Below are 13132 nucleotides of genomic sequence, written 5' to 3'. Positions count from 1 at the left end.
ACTCTGTCTGATGAGACACTGTGAGAGGCTGTGAGTCGTACGGATTGAGGCTAATCAGTGAGCGGAAGAAACAGGAACGGGTGATATCGTGAGGTCTTGATCTCCGCGGAGATGCCCCTTTGCAGCGATTGGCTTAGGGCTTCGGGCTTATCTCGATAAACATGAGCGATATACTTGGCGTCGAGGAATGAGCTTATAGAATGTGATTCAGAAGGGGGCTGTGGGAGATTCGATGTCCGCGGAGATCAAGAGTTATTCTTTTGTTCTGCAAGTAGGGGAATTTCGGGGACGAGCACTATGCGCTGTTTTCTGCAAGTAAATGTACTTCAGGTGCATAGCAAATCGTCCTATGTCGATCTACTAAGCCGTTTTGGAAAAAGCTCATGTGTTTTATGTTGCAAGTAATCTCAAGAGTCTTGTATATCCCCATCGAACAGTCTGAAACCCTCGTATCAACAAAATGGCTACCATTACCACACAAACCATAATCGAATCCGACACAATCCGCTTCAAAAATGCCCAGATCACAGTCGAAGATGTCGTCCCAAGCCTAGCAGAGCCTGACATCCCACTCCCTCCCCCGTCAAAAAGCCCCGTCGAGATCCTAGACATCGACAAAGGCACACCAGACAACCATGTGCCGCGGGATCCGCGATTGATCCGGTTGACGGGCGTTCATCCATTCAACGTAGAACCACCATTGACAACGTTGTATAACGAAGGTAACGACTCCGAGCCCAGTGTTGATACAGCCGTCAAGCTAAACCGACCATAAAGGCTTTCTCACATCCCCGGAGTTATTCTATGTGAGGAATCATGGACCAGTACCTCAAGTCCGTGATGCGGATATCCCGGATTGGGAGCTCAGTATAGAAGGGTCAGCATGAGCCAAATCCTTGTAGGCTTCATGTTTCGAGAAACTGATTGATGGTTTAGGCTGGTCGAAAAGCCATTAGTCCTCAATTTCCGCGAAGTGCTTCAGAAGTATGAACAGATCACCGCTCCAATCACGCTCGTCTGTGCTGGCAATAGACGGAAAGAGCAGAACACAGTGCGAAAGTCGAAGGGCTTCTCGTGGGGTGCGGCTGGGCTATCAACGGCCCTATTCACAGGGCCTTTGATGGCGGATATTCTGCGCAGTGCGAAGCCACTTCGACGAGCGAAATATGTCTGCATGGAGGGTGCCGATAGGCTGGTAAGATTACTCTAAGGTCCAGTGTTGTCAAACAAATATGATATAAAACTAACACATCTCACAGCCAAATGGCTTTTACGGAACCTCAGTCAAATTGAACTGGGCCATGGACCCGAATCGGGGAATCATGTTGGCTCATAAAATGAATGGCGAGGACCTTCGACCGGATCATGGCCGTCCGTTGCGGGCAGTGGTGCCTGGCCAAATTGGAGGTCGGAGTGTGAAGTGGCTGAAAAGGCTGATCCTGACTGATGCTCCAAGTGATAACTGGTATCACATCAATGATAACCGGGTGCTTCCGTAAGTATCAAGTTAATACTCAGGCAGTGAAATGTGCTGACGGTCCCAGAACGATGGTGTCGCCGGAAATGTCCGCCCAAGACCGCAAGTGGTGGACTGATGAGCGATATGCCATTTATGAACTGAGTGTCAACGCGGTGGCTGTTTATCCACAGCACGAGGAAGAAATTGATTTATCCACCGCTGGGCCTACGTATACAGCCAAAGGGTATGCATATGCTGGCGGTGGTCGGAGAATAATAAGGGTTGAGATTTCTCTTGATAGAGGCAAATGTATTCACATCCCTGATCCGAGATTCAAACATGGCTAATCTGGTCGAACTCCCAGCATGGCGTCTTTCCGAGATTGAATATGCAGAAGACAAATACCGAGACTTTGAAGGTGACCTGTTCGGTGGCAAGGTAGACATGTGCTGGAGGGAAGCATCTTTCTGTTGGTCTTTTTGGTCACTGGGGATCCCAGTGGCAGACCTGGAATCCAGCGATGCAATACTCGTTCGCGCAGTGGATGAGGCGTTAAGCACCATGCCGCGTGATATGTACTGGTCTGTCTTGGGCATGATGAACAACTCCTGGTTCCGAGTTACAATCACGAAAGAAGGAAACACGTTGAAGTTTGAGCATCCCACACATCCAGCCAAACCCGGAGGATGGATGGAAAAAGTCAAGAAGACTGGTGGCGACTTGCTCAATGGCAACTGGGGTGATAGGGTTGAAGGCGATGAACCCATTGAGCCAGAGCCCATGAAGGAAATCAACATGAGGAAAGAGGGCATGAACCGAAAAATCAACCTACAAGAGCTCAAAGCAAATAGTACCAGCGAGAAGCCGTGGTTTGTGGTGAATGGCGAAGTATACGATGGGACACGATTCCTCGAAGGCCATCCCGGAGGAGCGATTAGTATTACATCTTCTGCCGGGTTGGATGTATCAGAAGACTTCCTTGCAATCCGTGAGTCACTGACTGAACATTGGCGGAATAGTCTATTTCTAACACCATTTCAGACAGTGAAACTGCCAAGGCAATGATGCCGGATTACCATATTGGTACATTGGACAAAGCATCTATTGAGGCTCTGAAGAACAATTCAGCTGCAGATTCCGACGAGCCACGCGAGGTGTTCCTTCAGTCGCGAACATGGACAAAAGCCACACTGACAGAGAAGAAGAATGTATCGTGGGATACACGAATATTCGTCTTCGACCTGGAACACGAGAAACAGACACTTGGTCTACCAATCGGTCAGCATCTGATGATCAAGGTCCAGGATGCATCCAACAACGAAGCCATCATCAGATCATATACGCCAATGTCAGACAGCAGCCTGATAGGCAAGATGGAATTACTCGTGAAGGTCTACTTCCCAACGGCGACCATCCCAGGAGGGAAAATGACAATGGCCCTAGACAAGCTGCCCCTAGGCTCACAGATCGACTGCAAGGGCCCGACTGGTCGGTTTGAATATCTCGGCAATGGCCGGGTTTTGATCAGCGGCAAGGAGCGCCAGGTATGCTCTTTCAAGATGATCTGTGGAGGAACGGGCATCACTCCCGTCTTCCAGGTTCTGCAGGCTGTTATGCAAGACACGCAAGATCCCACGACGTGTATTGTGCTAGATGGAAATAGACAGGAGGAAGATGTTTTGTGTCGCTCTGCCCTCGAAGCATATGTGGAGATCGACAGTCGGAAATGCACTGTTGTGCATACATTAACTAAAGGGTCTGATACCTGGACTGGTCGACGGGGTCGCATTTCTGAGGAATTGCTCGCGGAGTACGCGGCCCCAGAAGAGCAGAGTATGGTTCTGGTCTGTGGACCTGCGCCTATGGAGAAATGTGCTCGCAATATTCTTCTTGCCCAAGGTTGGGCTGCGTCGGATCTTCACTTCTTCTAGATTCGGTGCGGCTCCAGTGGTCTGCTTTGGTAGATCAGAGTATGAAACGCATGTTGATTTTGATTGATACACTAGAGAAACAGATAGTAACAGCTCGAGTTCAAACTGGGAGGGTATCTCGGTAAAATATTTTGCATGTGTGGCAACAGCTTCGATCAATAGTACTTCTTCATGTCTAATCTTACCCGCAGGTGTTCAAAGACACTCGTTGGGTCTGGCCGCGAGGAGAAGAATGCCCCTGATTTAGCCATTGATTTGGAAGTGGCCTTTCCAGATTCCAGACTGCGAAGATAGTTGACAAAAGCGGAAGTCTGTTTTCTGAAAGACTGATAAAGATGGAGAACAGCTCCTTCACTTTCGTTGCGCATCCCAATTCCATCTGCTTTTGACAGAGGACCGAAGGCGAGAATAGTACCGAAGATAGATTCGAGCAGTTTGGCAGCCTGAGCGTGGCGCTTGCTAAGGAAGAACGCAAACAACATCTGGTCAAGAATATCTTCATGGTAATCGCGGAGTCGGGGCAGCGAGTGCGCCGCTTCGATTGTACCGTCGATGTCGCCGCGGTTGAGGCAGTGCTCAATTTTGTTTAGCGTGGTTTGGAAGCGTTGCCAAATGGATCCAATGCCGATGTGGAAGCAGTAATCACTGACTGCGAGGACAAAGTGTTGGGCATCCACTCTGAACTGCTGCAGAACATTCCGATAATCTCCTGACAGAGATCCTCGAGAAGTAGAGTCACGGACAAGTCCTTTAACGGCAGAGACCATGCGGATTAATCGAAGCAGGTGCTTGAATAGACGATCATACTTATCGAGGGAGCGAAGAGTAATGAGGGATTCAAGCACTTTGGGTGGTGTGTACTGCAACCGAAGGAAGTCCAGAGCCTCTATTGAATTCGGGTTTTTGCATCCTTCAATTTCTTCGTCAGATAATTCTCGAATTCCAAAGCTTAGTCCACCCGGCAATTCGTTATCTTTCCGAATTTGATTTTTTTCGTCATCTTCTTTGTGTTTGCCACCGAAGTAACAATCTCCCAACAGGCCTATCAGCACTAGTCGCAACTCTGAACTAGCTGGCGGCCATGTATCACGACTGCCAAGGCGTAAACCAGTATCGATACCACTGCGCACTTTTCCGGTCTTTCGCTCTCCGCTTTCCATCTCCGGACTGAATAAGGAATTGGAAAGACGGGAGACGAACGAGCCCTCTCCCAGGAGCTGGAATCGCCACTGCATGTTGAGATGATGACGGATTCGATGTTCTTTGAAGAGAAGATGCAGGCAAGAATAATTGATGAGAAGTGCTTGTGACGAAAGAATAGGCGCAAGTGAGAGATGGAGGCCAGAGGCTAACTCAGGGCCGAGCTGACTCCCTTCATGAGTGACTCCAGGGTTGAGTTTCCGAGCTTTGTCGAGTAGTCGGTTGAAATCGTCTTTCGAGAGAGCTCTGTGATCCGTGACTGGTCCCGAACCTTCTTCCTCGTCGTCTATGTCGAAGAGTTTGAAGGCTGCCGTTGTAATTTCTGTGTCGGCTGGTTGAGCACCCTGGACGAGTACGTCTGATCGTGAATTCTGCAGGTCTGTATAACCTTCTTGATATCTTTTGATCTCAGCACGAAGTTTTGACTCGTACTCTTGCGCCTTTGTTTGGATTTGCTCAATACCAGCCCATGTGGTCGCACAGTGTAGATGAAGACCTCCATTCCGGGAGAGAACATCATGGCGTGCAATGGGATGATGCGGATGAACTTCCTTCAGTAGTTGAAGACTTCGCCCACTCTCGAAGATCGAACGAGCTTGGTCTGCCGGGATGAACAATGGCATGTGGTCCGATTGATAGATGTAGTCAATTCGCGCCGGCCCGGTCTTGAACTTGCCAGAATCATGAGTCTCCAGTCGAACAAAGGCTTTCCCACGAGCCAAAGATTCCATGAGCGCCGTTTCTTCCGGCTGAAGCCCAATCCAAGCGTCGACGAATTTGAACCATGGCCTGGTTACCCGAGTCACAATCTCATGCACAAGAGGCTCCATCCAGCCAAACCTTTGCGCATAATAAGCTGCGAGCTTAGTGACGATTGATATGACTTGTGCGTCCGAAGTGGCTTTCTGGGAAGCATCAACAATATTTGCGAGAACACCTATCAAGTCACCACAGCGATGGAACAGGGCCTTGATTTGTAGGAGTGAGACAACGTGTTTCGAATGGTCGGATATCTGTTGTTCAAGGGTGTGTATAATCACCGCGACTGTGCCACTTAATGTGAATAAAGCTGAGATTTCTTTGCACTGGGCTGGTGGATCTTGCGCAAACAACCGCACCCGCTGCATATGAGTACCACACTGTAGCACGTAATTGACCACGCTTTCCAATGCCACTGGGCTGACACCTGACACTTGTATATCTTTCAAATCTCTCACAAATTGGTTGGTGGGTTGATCGTAGCGAAAAAATGCGGAGCTCCAGCCAAGCCCCAGACGAAGCAGTGATCGATTAAACACATCTGTTCGAACCATTCGAGTGGGCGGATCGGCGCTCCTTGTAAATTTATGATGTGCCAACGCCGCATCAAAGCCCTTTGCCCCAGATTCACTAAAGTAGACAGATACGGGCTCTTGAAATGACCTGTCCTGATACCTCTCCCATGATTTCTGCGGGACAATTTGGCCAGGATCTTCCTGCAATAGATCCAAGGACCAAAGATCGGTAATATTGTCTGATATGTCTGGCAAAGCATCACATGATGTGTCGGACTGGCTATCTATGGAGGAATTGATGATCGAGTCGGCGAAGGATTTGGGTGGCTCCAGCGTGGTTGGAAAATTCTCGAGCTTCCATACCGAATCAAGCTTATCCGTGGGCTGTTGCGATGGTTCAAAGCACGATATGGGATCCTCTGATCCAAAGACAAAGTGTTATTATAAATTCCAAAGAATGATGGCTGACGCCTTACCAGGTAGAAAGGTGTTCCATGGTAGCGACTCCAATGGCTGTAAAGCTTCTATGCTGAACTTAGAGAGTCTCCAGAGACTCTCGCTGGAGAAAGGATCCAGGTCATGATCACATTGATCCATAGTAAGACCATGCTCAGTGAGCATCGAGTGTTTGACGCGTGAAAGTTGGTCCCGCGACGGAGATGGCTATCGGGGCGCACAGACCCTTGATAACAGAAAGTGCCTCGCCCTGCTCGAAGCTCCACCATCATCTCCTCCCCAATACAATTGAATCAGTTCTACGCCCCGTAATCCTCGGATCAAATATCAAAACCACCATGCCTCCACGGAAAAGGACCAAGCGCACTCACTCACCCACGCCCCACGGCGACACCACAGCGCAGTCGAGCGCAAACACCCCGTCAAGTGACAGCGCCGGCAAGACAGACGCGGACTATGACCTGATCACCGATCCCTGGACAGATGAACAAGAAACAGCATTGCTCAAAGCGATCATAAAATGGAAACCAGTCGGTAGGTCCAGTGCTTTCTCCTGTTGAATCGACAGTGCAGCTAACCGTCGGGTCCTACAGGCCTACACAAGCACTTTCGTATGCTCGCAATTTCGGACTACCTAAAGAGTCAAGGATATGCACCCTCCACAGCAGAGCATATGCGCATCCCAGGCATCTGGAAGAAGCTCGGCTCATTATACAATTTGGAAGCTCTCGACGAGCGGGTAAGCAGCGATCAACATTCTATCCATGTCGGTTCAATTCGCTGATTTGCGATATAATTACAGGAAGACTCATTAATTGCCGATGTAACCGAAGATGATGAAGGGTCAAGCGAAATGTATTGCCCATTCGAGCTTCCATACGATGAATACGGCGATATGATGTTTGAGCGGCGACTTGCAATGGAAGGATCCTTGTCGCCCGTGACTAGTCGTGCCAGTCGTGCAGGCGGATCGAGACGAGGAAGTACAGTCGCAGATACAGATGGTAAGTGGCGATACACTCTGCACTGTGGTCTATAGCCCACGAGCTGACTTTTTGCCTATCATAGAACCACGGTCTTCGCCTGTCCCATCTCGAGGTCGCAAATCTAATCGAAGTGCCCGTCCTGCCACGCGAGGGACACGCTCAACCCGATTGCAGGTGGAAATTGGCCCAGGGAGTCAAGGTAAGGTATCAGACGAAGGTGGCGATTCAGCCGAAGATACTGGGGCGAATGATGAAGATGACGAGGATGGCGAAGATGTGTCTGAGGGAAACAGTGATGAAGATGAGGGTGAGGGAGAGAAAGGCGGTTCGCGAAGCACTCGAGCGCAGACCTCTCGCTCCAAAGCAAAAGACAAAAAGCCTTCAACTAGCACTGCGACGCGCAGGACTGGCCGACGACGTTGACATGGCACTAGAGATTTTCGATGTGTGATTATGAGCTTTGATACCTATGGATTTTTGACACTGGCGTTTTTTCTGTGCCTCACTGATGTGTATGACTATGTCGATGGGCAATGTGTCCTGTACTTTAATTTAACTGTGGCATGAACGATCAATCTACCCAAGTGAGATTCGCTCTTATTAAGGGATAGGCGAGAGAGATTTTGAAGTTGTTTGAAATCAAGCGCCTTCGCGTAACCAAAAGTAGGTATATTTCGATCGCTATAGGTCTAATGTCGTTCGAGGGTACAAAAGGAAAAGTTCAGAGAGGGTCATAGTACAGAAAATCTAAGCAGCGCTTGGTTTACAGGCGCGAGATGATGGCCCCAGCGTACTCGTGGGTCTTGGCGGTACCACCAAGGTCACCAGTGAGGGTCTAAAAAAAATCATGGAGTCAGTAATGTGCGGAGATTATAGGGATATATTTCCAAACTCACCTTGCCCTCAGCGAGAGTATCGAAGGTAGCCTTCTGGATGCGGGCAGCGTGGTCGTGGAGACCCATGTGCTGCAGCATCATGATACTGCTCAGAAGCAGAGCAGTGGGGTTGGCAAGAGCCTTGCCAGCAATGTCGGGGGCGGAACCGTGGACGGCCTCGAAGATGGAGCACTCGTCACCAATGTTACCGGAGGGGGTGAGACCGAGACCACCGATCAGACCGGCGCACATATCGGACAGAATATCACCGTACAGGTTGGGCATGACAAGAACCTTGTCGTTGTAAGGGGTAGGGTCGGTGACAATCTTGAGGCATGAGTTGTCCAGCAGCTCAGCGTCGAACTCGATATCGGGGAACTCCTTAGCGATCTCGCGGGCGGTGTTAAGGAACAGACCGTCGGACATCTTCATGATGGTGGCCTTGTGGACAACGCGGACCTTCTTCTTGTTGATGGACTGCGCGTACTGGAAGGCGAAGCGGAGGACACGCTCGGAAGCCTCCTTAGTGATGAGCTTGATGCTCTGGACGACACCATCGACGACGACGTGCTCAATACCGGAGTATTCACCCTCGGTGTTCTCACGGATGAGGACGGTGTCGACGTTGTCGTAGGGGGTCTTGTAGCCAGCAATGGAGCGGCAAGGACGCAAGTTGGCGAACAGGTTGAAAGTACGGCGGAGAGTCAGGTTCAGGGAGACGTGGCCCTTGCCAACGGGGGTCTATAAAATTCACGTTTAGTATCGTGGTGGACGAGTGCGAGAGGCAAACGGGAACGTACAGCCAAAGGACCCTTGAGCGCAACATAGTTGCGGCGCACACTGGCAATGGCATCATCGGGAATGGCAGTCTTGCCATCCTTCAGGATGGGGCCGACATCAACGGATTCCCACTTGATAGGGGCCTGTGAATGATTTAGTATTTTGGTCGCGTTAGGAAATAATGGTGGTGCTGAGGGATAGCTACCTTTGCGGCCTCGAAGATATCCTTGATGGACTGAGAGATCTCAGGACCAATACCGTCACCCTCAATCAGAGTAACAGTGTACTTGCCCTATTTTCGAAAGAAAATCAATTAGCTCCGGGGTAATGATGGATGTGGTGATATTGGCGATGTGTTCTGGGTGGATTATGGTCGGTGTGCGCTGCGCGGCTGGCACCGGCAGTGATGAAAAAAAAACAGTTTCGTGGGAAGAAAACGTACATCAGGACCCTTCTGACCCTTGAACTTGGCAACAGCCTCCTGCGCAGGGCTAGCGTAGAAGCGAATCTATTCCAACGAGGTCAAACGTTAACTAATTAAGCTTCTTTGATTGCTAGCGATTTGGTGTCTGAGGGGGTTGGTACCTGCGCAATGGGAGCAGCAAATCGGGGGGCCACGCGGGACGGGCGCAAGCACTGGCGAGCAACAGAGAAGTTCCGGGCAGCGATCATTTTGAAAGATCCCTTCAATTTCTGGGAGGAGAAAATAGGTGGTGGGGGGAGGAAGGAAGGAGAGGAAGAAGAGGAAGAATCAAATCTCTCGGCGCCGCACCGATCCGAACGGGACGCAGACCGCATTGGTGGTTTGACTCCCCCCGGCCCGAGTCCACTCTTTACGAGGTGTCCACTCTAGAAGCACTACAGGGCCTCAGGGACACTGCCTTTATTAGGGTTTTGCTATCAGATCTCTGCTGGTCACCTGCAGGAGACTCTGTAATCAGATCTGACTTATCTTTTAATTTCAATTCGACCCGTTTCCCGCGCCTCCACCACTAAGGCAATCATGGCTGACCTCGACGTCGCAAGTCATTACAACCTACCCTCCGAGTTCCCCGAAGAATGGCCTGCAGCTCTAGATGTGGCAGAGGAGTCAGAAGAAGAGCCAGTCCAACGAATAGACTCCCGTCCACGCAAGTCTCGTTACATGGCCCTTGAACGCAGTCCCAGTGATTGGAGGAGCAACTGCGGTTCACGACGAGGGAAGGAGGGCAGAGACAATGCGCGCGAAGATGAGCCTGATCCTTTAGGGACGAGCGACAGTGTGCTTCGGATTCTAAAGCAACGAGGTGTGCCATTAGAGGAGGAGGGCAAGTCGCGGTACCTGCTATCATCTACATCATTCTCCCCCGCACTGTTCCTATCACAGGCGCATCACTCAGCTTCTATCGAATCTCTGATGGGAGGTCTGGATAATCTCTCACATTCCATCGACCAAAAGTCAGCGTCGTTGAAAGTATTGGTGGAAGCCAACTTCGAGCGTTTCGTCCGTGCCAAGGCAACTATTGATAGCGTCTACACCGAGATGAGAAACCAAGGTGTGGATAAAGAAGCCCCTTTGAGTCCCCGTAGGTCGGGGCACTTCCGGAGCTACTCAGGTCAGCAACGAGGCATTTCTCCTACCCCAGTTGTGGCTCCGAAGAAGACCGCTCTCGTCAAGGAGAGTGAGTACGGTATGAAGGGTATTCGGGGCCCTTTGGTTGAAGCTTCTGTTAAAGCCGAGGAAGTGTGGGGACCGGCACTTGGGGGTCGCGAGCGAGAAAAAGTACTAAAGTCACTGGTGGAGACCATGGAGAAACATCGTGATGTATATGAGATTGGAAGCCACTTGTCCAAATCCATCCAACAACGAGATTACGACGCTGTTTTTGAGCAATACACCAAGGCAAGAGCGCTCGCCAACCGCGCTAAGAATATTGCGCAGCAAGTCTCATCCAGTTCCCGTCGACAACTAAATGACTCTGAAACGCACACCATCCTGGCGATGGGCCGCATGTGGATGGATGTTGACCAACAAATTCACAATTTCAAACGAGATCTCTGGAGGCGTCTTGCCGATGCCCCCACCACGTCAACCACAACCACCGCCTCAGGACCTGTGGAAGAACACATGGAGCTGATCGGTGCTTTGTTGGAGCTGGGTGTGGAAGATAACCCCATTTGGAAATGGCTTCAGAGCCGTTATGAATTCTTGAAAACAAAAATCATGGGATTCTGTGACCGATGCAAGGGCGAAATCGAAATTCTGAGAAGAAGGCTTGCTGGCGGGGAGAGACCAACTCCACAAGCTACGGCATCCTATCTCCGCCTAGCACCTCGTGATGGTGCAGCAGAAGTCCCGGGGAGACTAGACACAGATCAAGTCATTGAGTTGTGGGAATGTGTGGAAGCGTTCTTAACCCGACTTTTGTCCTCCCAAAGTGGCTTGCTCGGCGAGGTGTTGGACTTCTGGGAAGTGGCACAGTCTTTCATCGATGGTAACAGGCAGCGCCTTCTGCCTGTTGGTTTCGAAGGAGAGAGTCGCAAACATCATCGTCTGTCCACCGATAATATCAAAGAGCTGGAGAGGGGTGTTTCCGAGTTAGTCAACCTTATTCGAGAGAACGTTGTAACTCTCTTCGCAGAACCTCCAACCAACGACGTCTCCTTGCTCTTCTCGCCAGTTCCGCCAAGTCCATCAACCCCGGAATCGAGGGGAGTTACTCCGACAGAGTCACGCTTCAAGCTGGATCCAAGAAATCTACCTTTCCCTGCCCCAAAATTGGGGGAACACTGGGAGGAGTTCTCATTCTGGCCGCCATTCTCCAACTCCCTCAGTGGTGTTCATTATTTGAGTAAATTCCTTATCATTGTGGGCACCGCTGCCAGCGAGATGGCGGCATTGCGGCCCATTGGGGGCGCTGGAAAAACATACGATCTCCTCAAGGCCCTTGTCAGCGTAGCCCGGGAACGGTCTGCTCGTGTGGCATGTGCTGCCTGGAGTAAAGATGCGGAAATCTGCAAGATGTTGGAAGATTGGACACGCGACTCAGAGAAGCGGGACTTAACTAAGATGCCTGGGTTCTTTGTGGCGTTCGAGGGTGCTATCCTCGGGGGCATGCAGAAGATACTTTATATCTCGGAAGCTATGGCGAAGCCAGGTGCCGTGGATGTTGTCACCCAACCACCTGCGAAACTACTTCAAATGGTCCGCACTCAGTTCGTTTCGAGTGTTTACAAAGCTTTAAGCGGCCTAGTCGAAAACGCTGAGCGCCTGACAACGGCAGATGAAGAGAATGAATGGATTATTTCTCGACCAGCAATGAGAAGCCAAGCGACTGATGCTGCCTTGTCTGTCTTCTCGGCGGATTCCGTGGATTCTTGGAATAGGGTATGTGTCGGAGTTCAATGTGATTTGATCCCTCGATCGCTGACCACAGGATAGAACGTTCGAATCCTCCTCACTCTTTCAAATCTCAAGGCTCTGCAAGCCGATCATGTTCCACAGCTTATCTCCAACTTTGAGACATCCTTCTCAGTCAAGCTGACGGAAGAGGCCAAGACCATCCGCGATGTTCTCAGCCAAATCGAAGACAGACTATTCCAGTCCTATGTCAACCCGACTACCGCCTCGTTAAACAAAACCATCACCACTGGCATTGCATCTCCAGATTGGGAACCATCTGTTGACAGGCCGGAGCAAGTCCGCCCTTACGTCTACAATGCCATGTTGACCATGGTGTTGGTGCACACCGAGATTTCCACAACCATTCCGTCCACTGTGTCATCAGTTGCCTCTCGCGCTGCATCAAATGCACCTTCTTCGCTGTTGGCCACTGTGTTGACATATCTACTATCTCAAATTTCGTCGTCATTACTTACTGCCTTCGCTGCTCGGACCTCTTTCTCGCTCCCAGCTCTGATGCAGGCTACATTGGACACTGAGTTCATTGCACAAACGCTAAATCTTTACTTGACCGACGAGGCCTCAAATGCACAAAGTCAGATCTATGTCGAGCTAGATCGTCGCACGACAAATGACGCCCGCATAAGGCTTCAAGCCGAGCTAGGAGAAATGCGTGTTGTCTTGAAGCGGCTCAGAGATCGGACCAAGGGCGAGTTTGCTTGTTTTAGAAAGCAGAAAAGCGGCGGGGGTGGAAATAGTGGAGGCAGTGTCACTTCTAGCAATTCATGA

At 50.4% G+C, this 13132-nt stretch overlaps 5 protein-coding genes across 5 annotated transcripts; 3 read left to right on the top strand and 2 right to left on the bottom strand.

The window, feature by feature from the left end:
- Positions 1-460: 460 nt before the first annotated feature.
- On the top strand, positions 461-3390 carry niaD (nitrate reductase NiaD; the record flags this gene model as incomplete). The annotated part of the gene is made up of 7 exons (XM_057171487.1): positions 461-722; positions 778-877; positions 937-1195; positions 1260-1495; positions 1545-1723; positions 1761-2447; positions 2501-3390. 7 exons carry the CDS (start codon positions 461-463, stop codon positions 3388-3390), a joined length of 2613 nt encoding a protein of 870 aa, XP_057035390.1.
- A 155-nt stretch (positions 3391-3545) lies between these two features.
- Positions 3546-6461, bottom strand: N7457_000418 (tubulin gamma complex associated family protein; the record flags this gene model as incomplete). The annotated part of the gene is made up of 2 exons (XM_057171486.1): positions 3546-6283; positions 6341-6461. The coding sequence occupies 2 exons, from the start codon at positions 6459-6461 to the stop codon at positions 3546-3548; spliced, it is 2859 nt and encodes a 952-aa protein (XP_057035389.1).
- Positions 6462-6658: 197 nt separating this feature from the next.
- Positions 6659-7729, top strand: N7457_000417 (EAF7 family protein; the record flags this gene model as incomplete). Its single annotated transcript, XM_057171485.1, has 4 exons — positions 6659-6854; positions 6914-7059; positions 7123-7324; positions 7389-7729. The coding sequence occupies 4 exons, from the start codon at positions 6659-6661 to the stop codon at positions 7727-7729; spliced, it is 885 nt and encodes a 294-aa protein (XP_057035388.1).
- Positions 7730-8069: 340 nt separating this feature from the next.
- N7457_000416 (isocitrate dehydrogenase (NAD(+)) IDH2) lies at positions 8070-9759 on the bottom strand (the record flags this gene model as incomplete). The annotated part of the gene is made up of 6 exons (XM_057171484.1): positions 8070-8141; positions 8203-8922; positions 8982-9104; positions 9167-9253; positions 9404-9469; positions 9547-9759. 6 exons carry the CDS (start codon positions 9757-9759, stop codon positions 8070-8072), a joined length of 1281 nt encoding a protein of 426 aa, XP_057035387.1.
- Positions 9760-9964: 205 nt separating this feature from the next.
- On the top strand, positions 9965-13132 carry N7457_000415 (exocyst subunit SEC5; the record flags this gene model as incomplete). The annotated part of the gene is made up of 2 exons (XM_057171483.1): positions 9965-12328; positions 12383-13132. The coding sequence occupies 2 exons, from the start codon at positions 9965-9967 to the stop codon at positions 13130-13132; spliced, it is 3114 nt and encodes a 1037-aa protein (XP_057035386.1).

Source organism: Penicillium paradoxum, assembly GCF_028828445.1.
Source record: "Penicillium paradoxum strain IBT 22861 chromosome Unknown utg000002l_segment0_segment0, whole genome shotgun sequence".
NCBI classification, from domain to species: Eukaryota; Fungi; Ascomycota; class Eurotiomycetes; order Eurotiales; family Aspergillaceae; genus Penicillium; species Penicillium paradoxum.
Note: the sequence above shows the minus strand (reverse complement) of the source record. Positions and strands in the feature narration are given on the sequence as shown.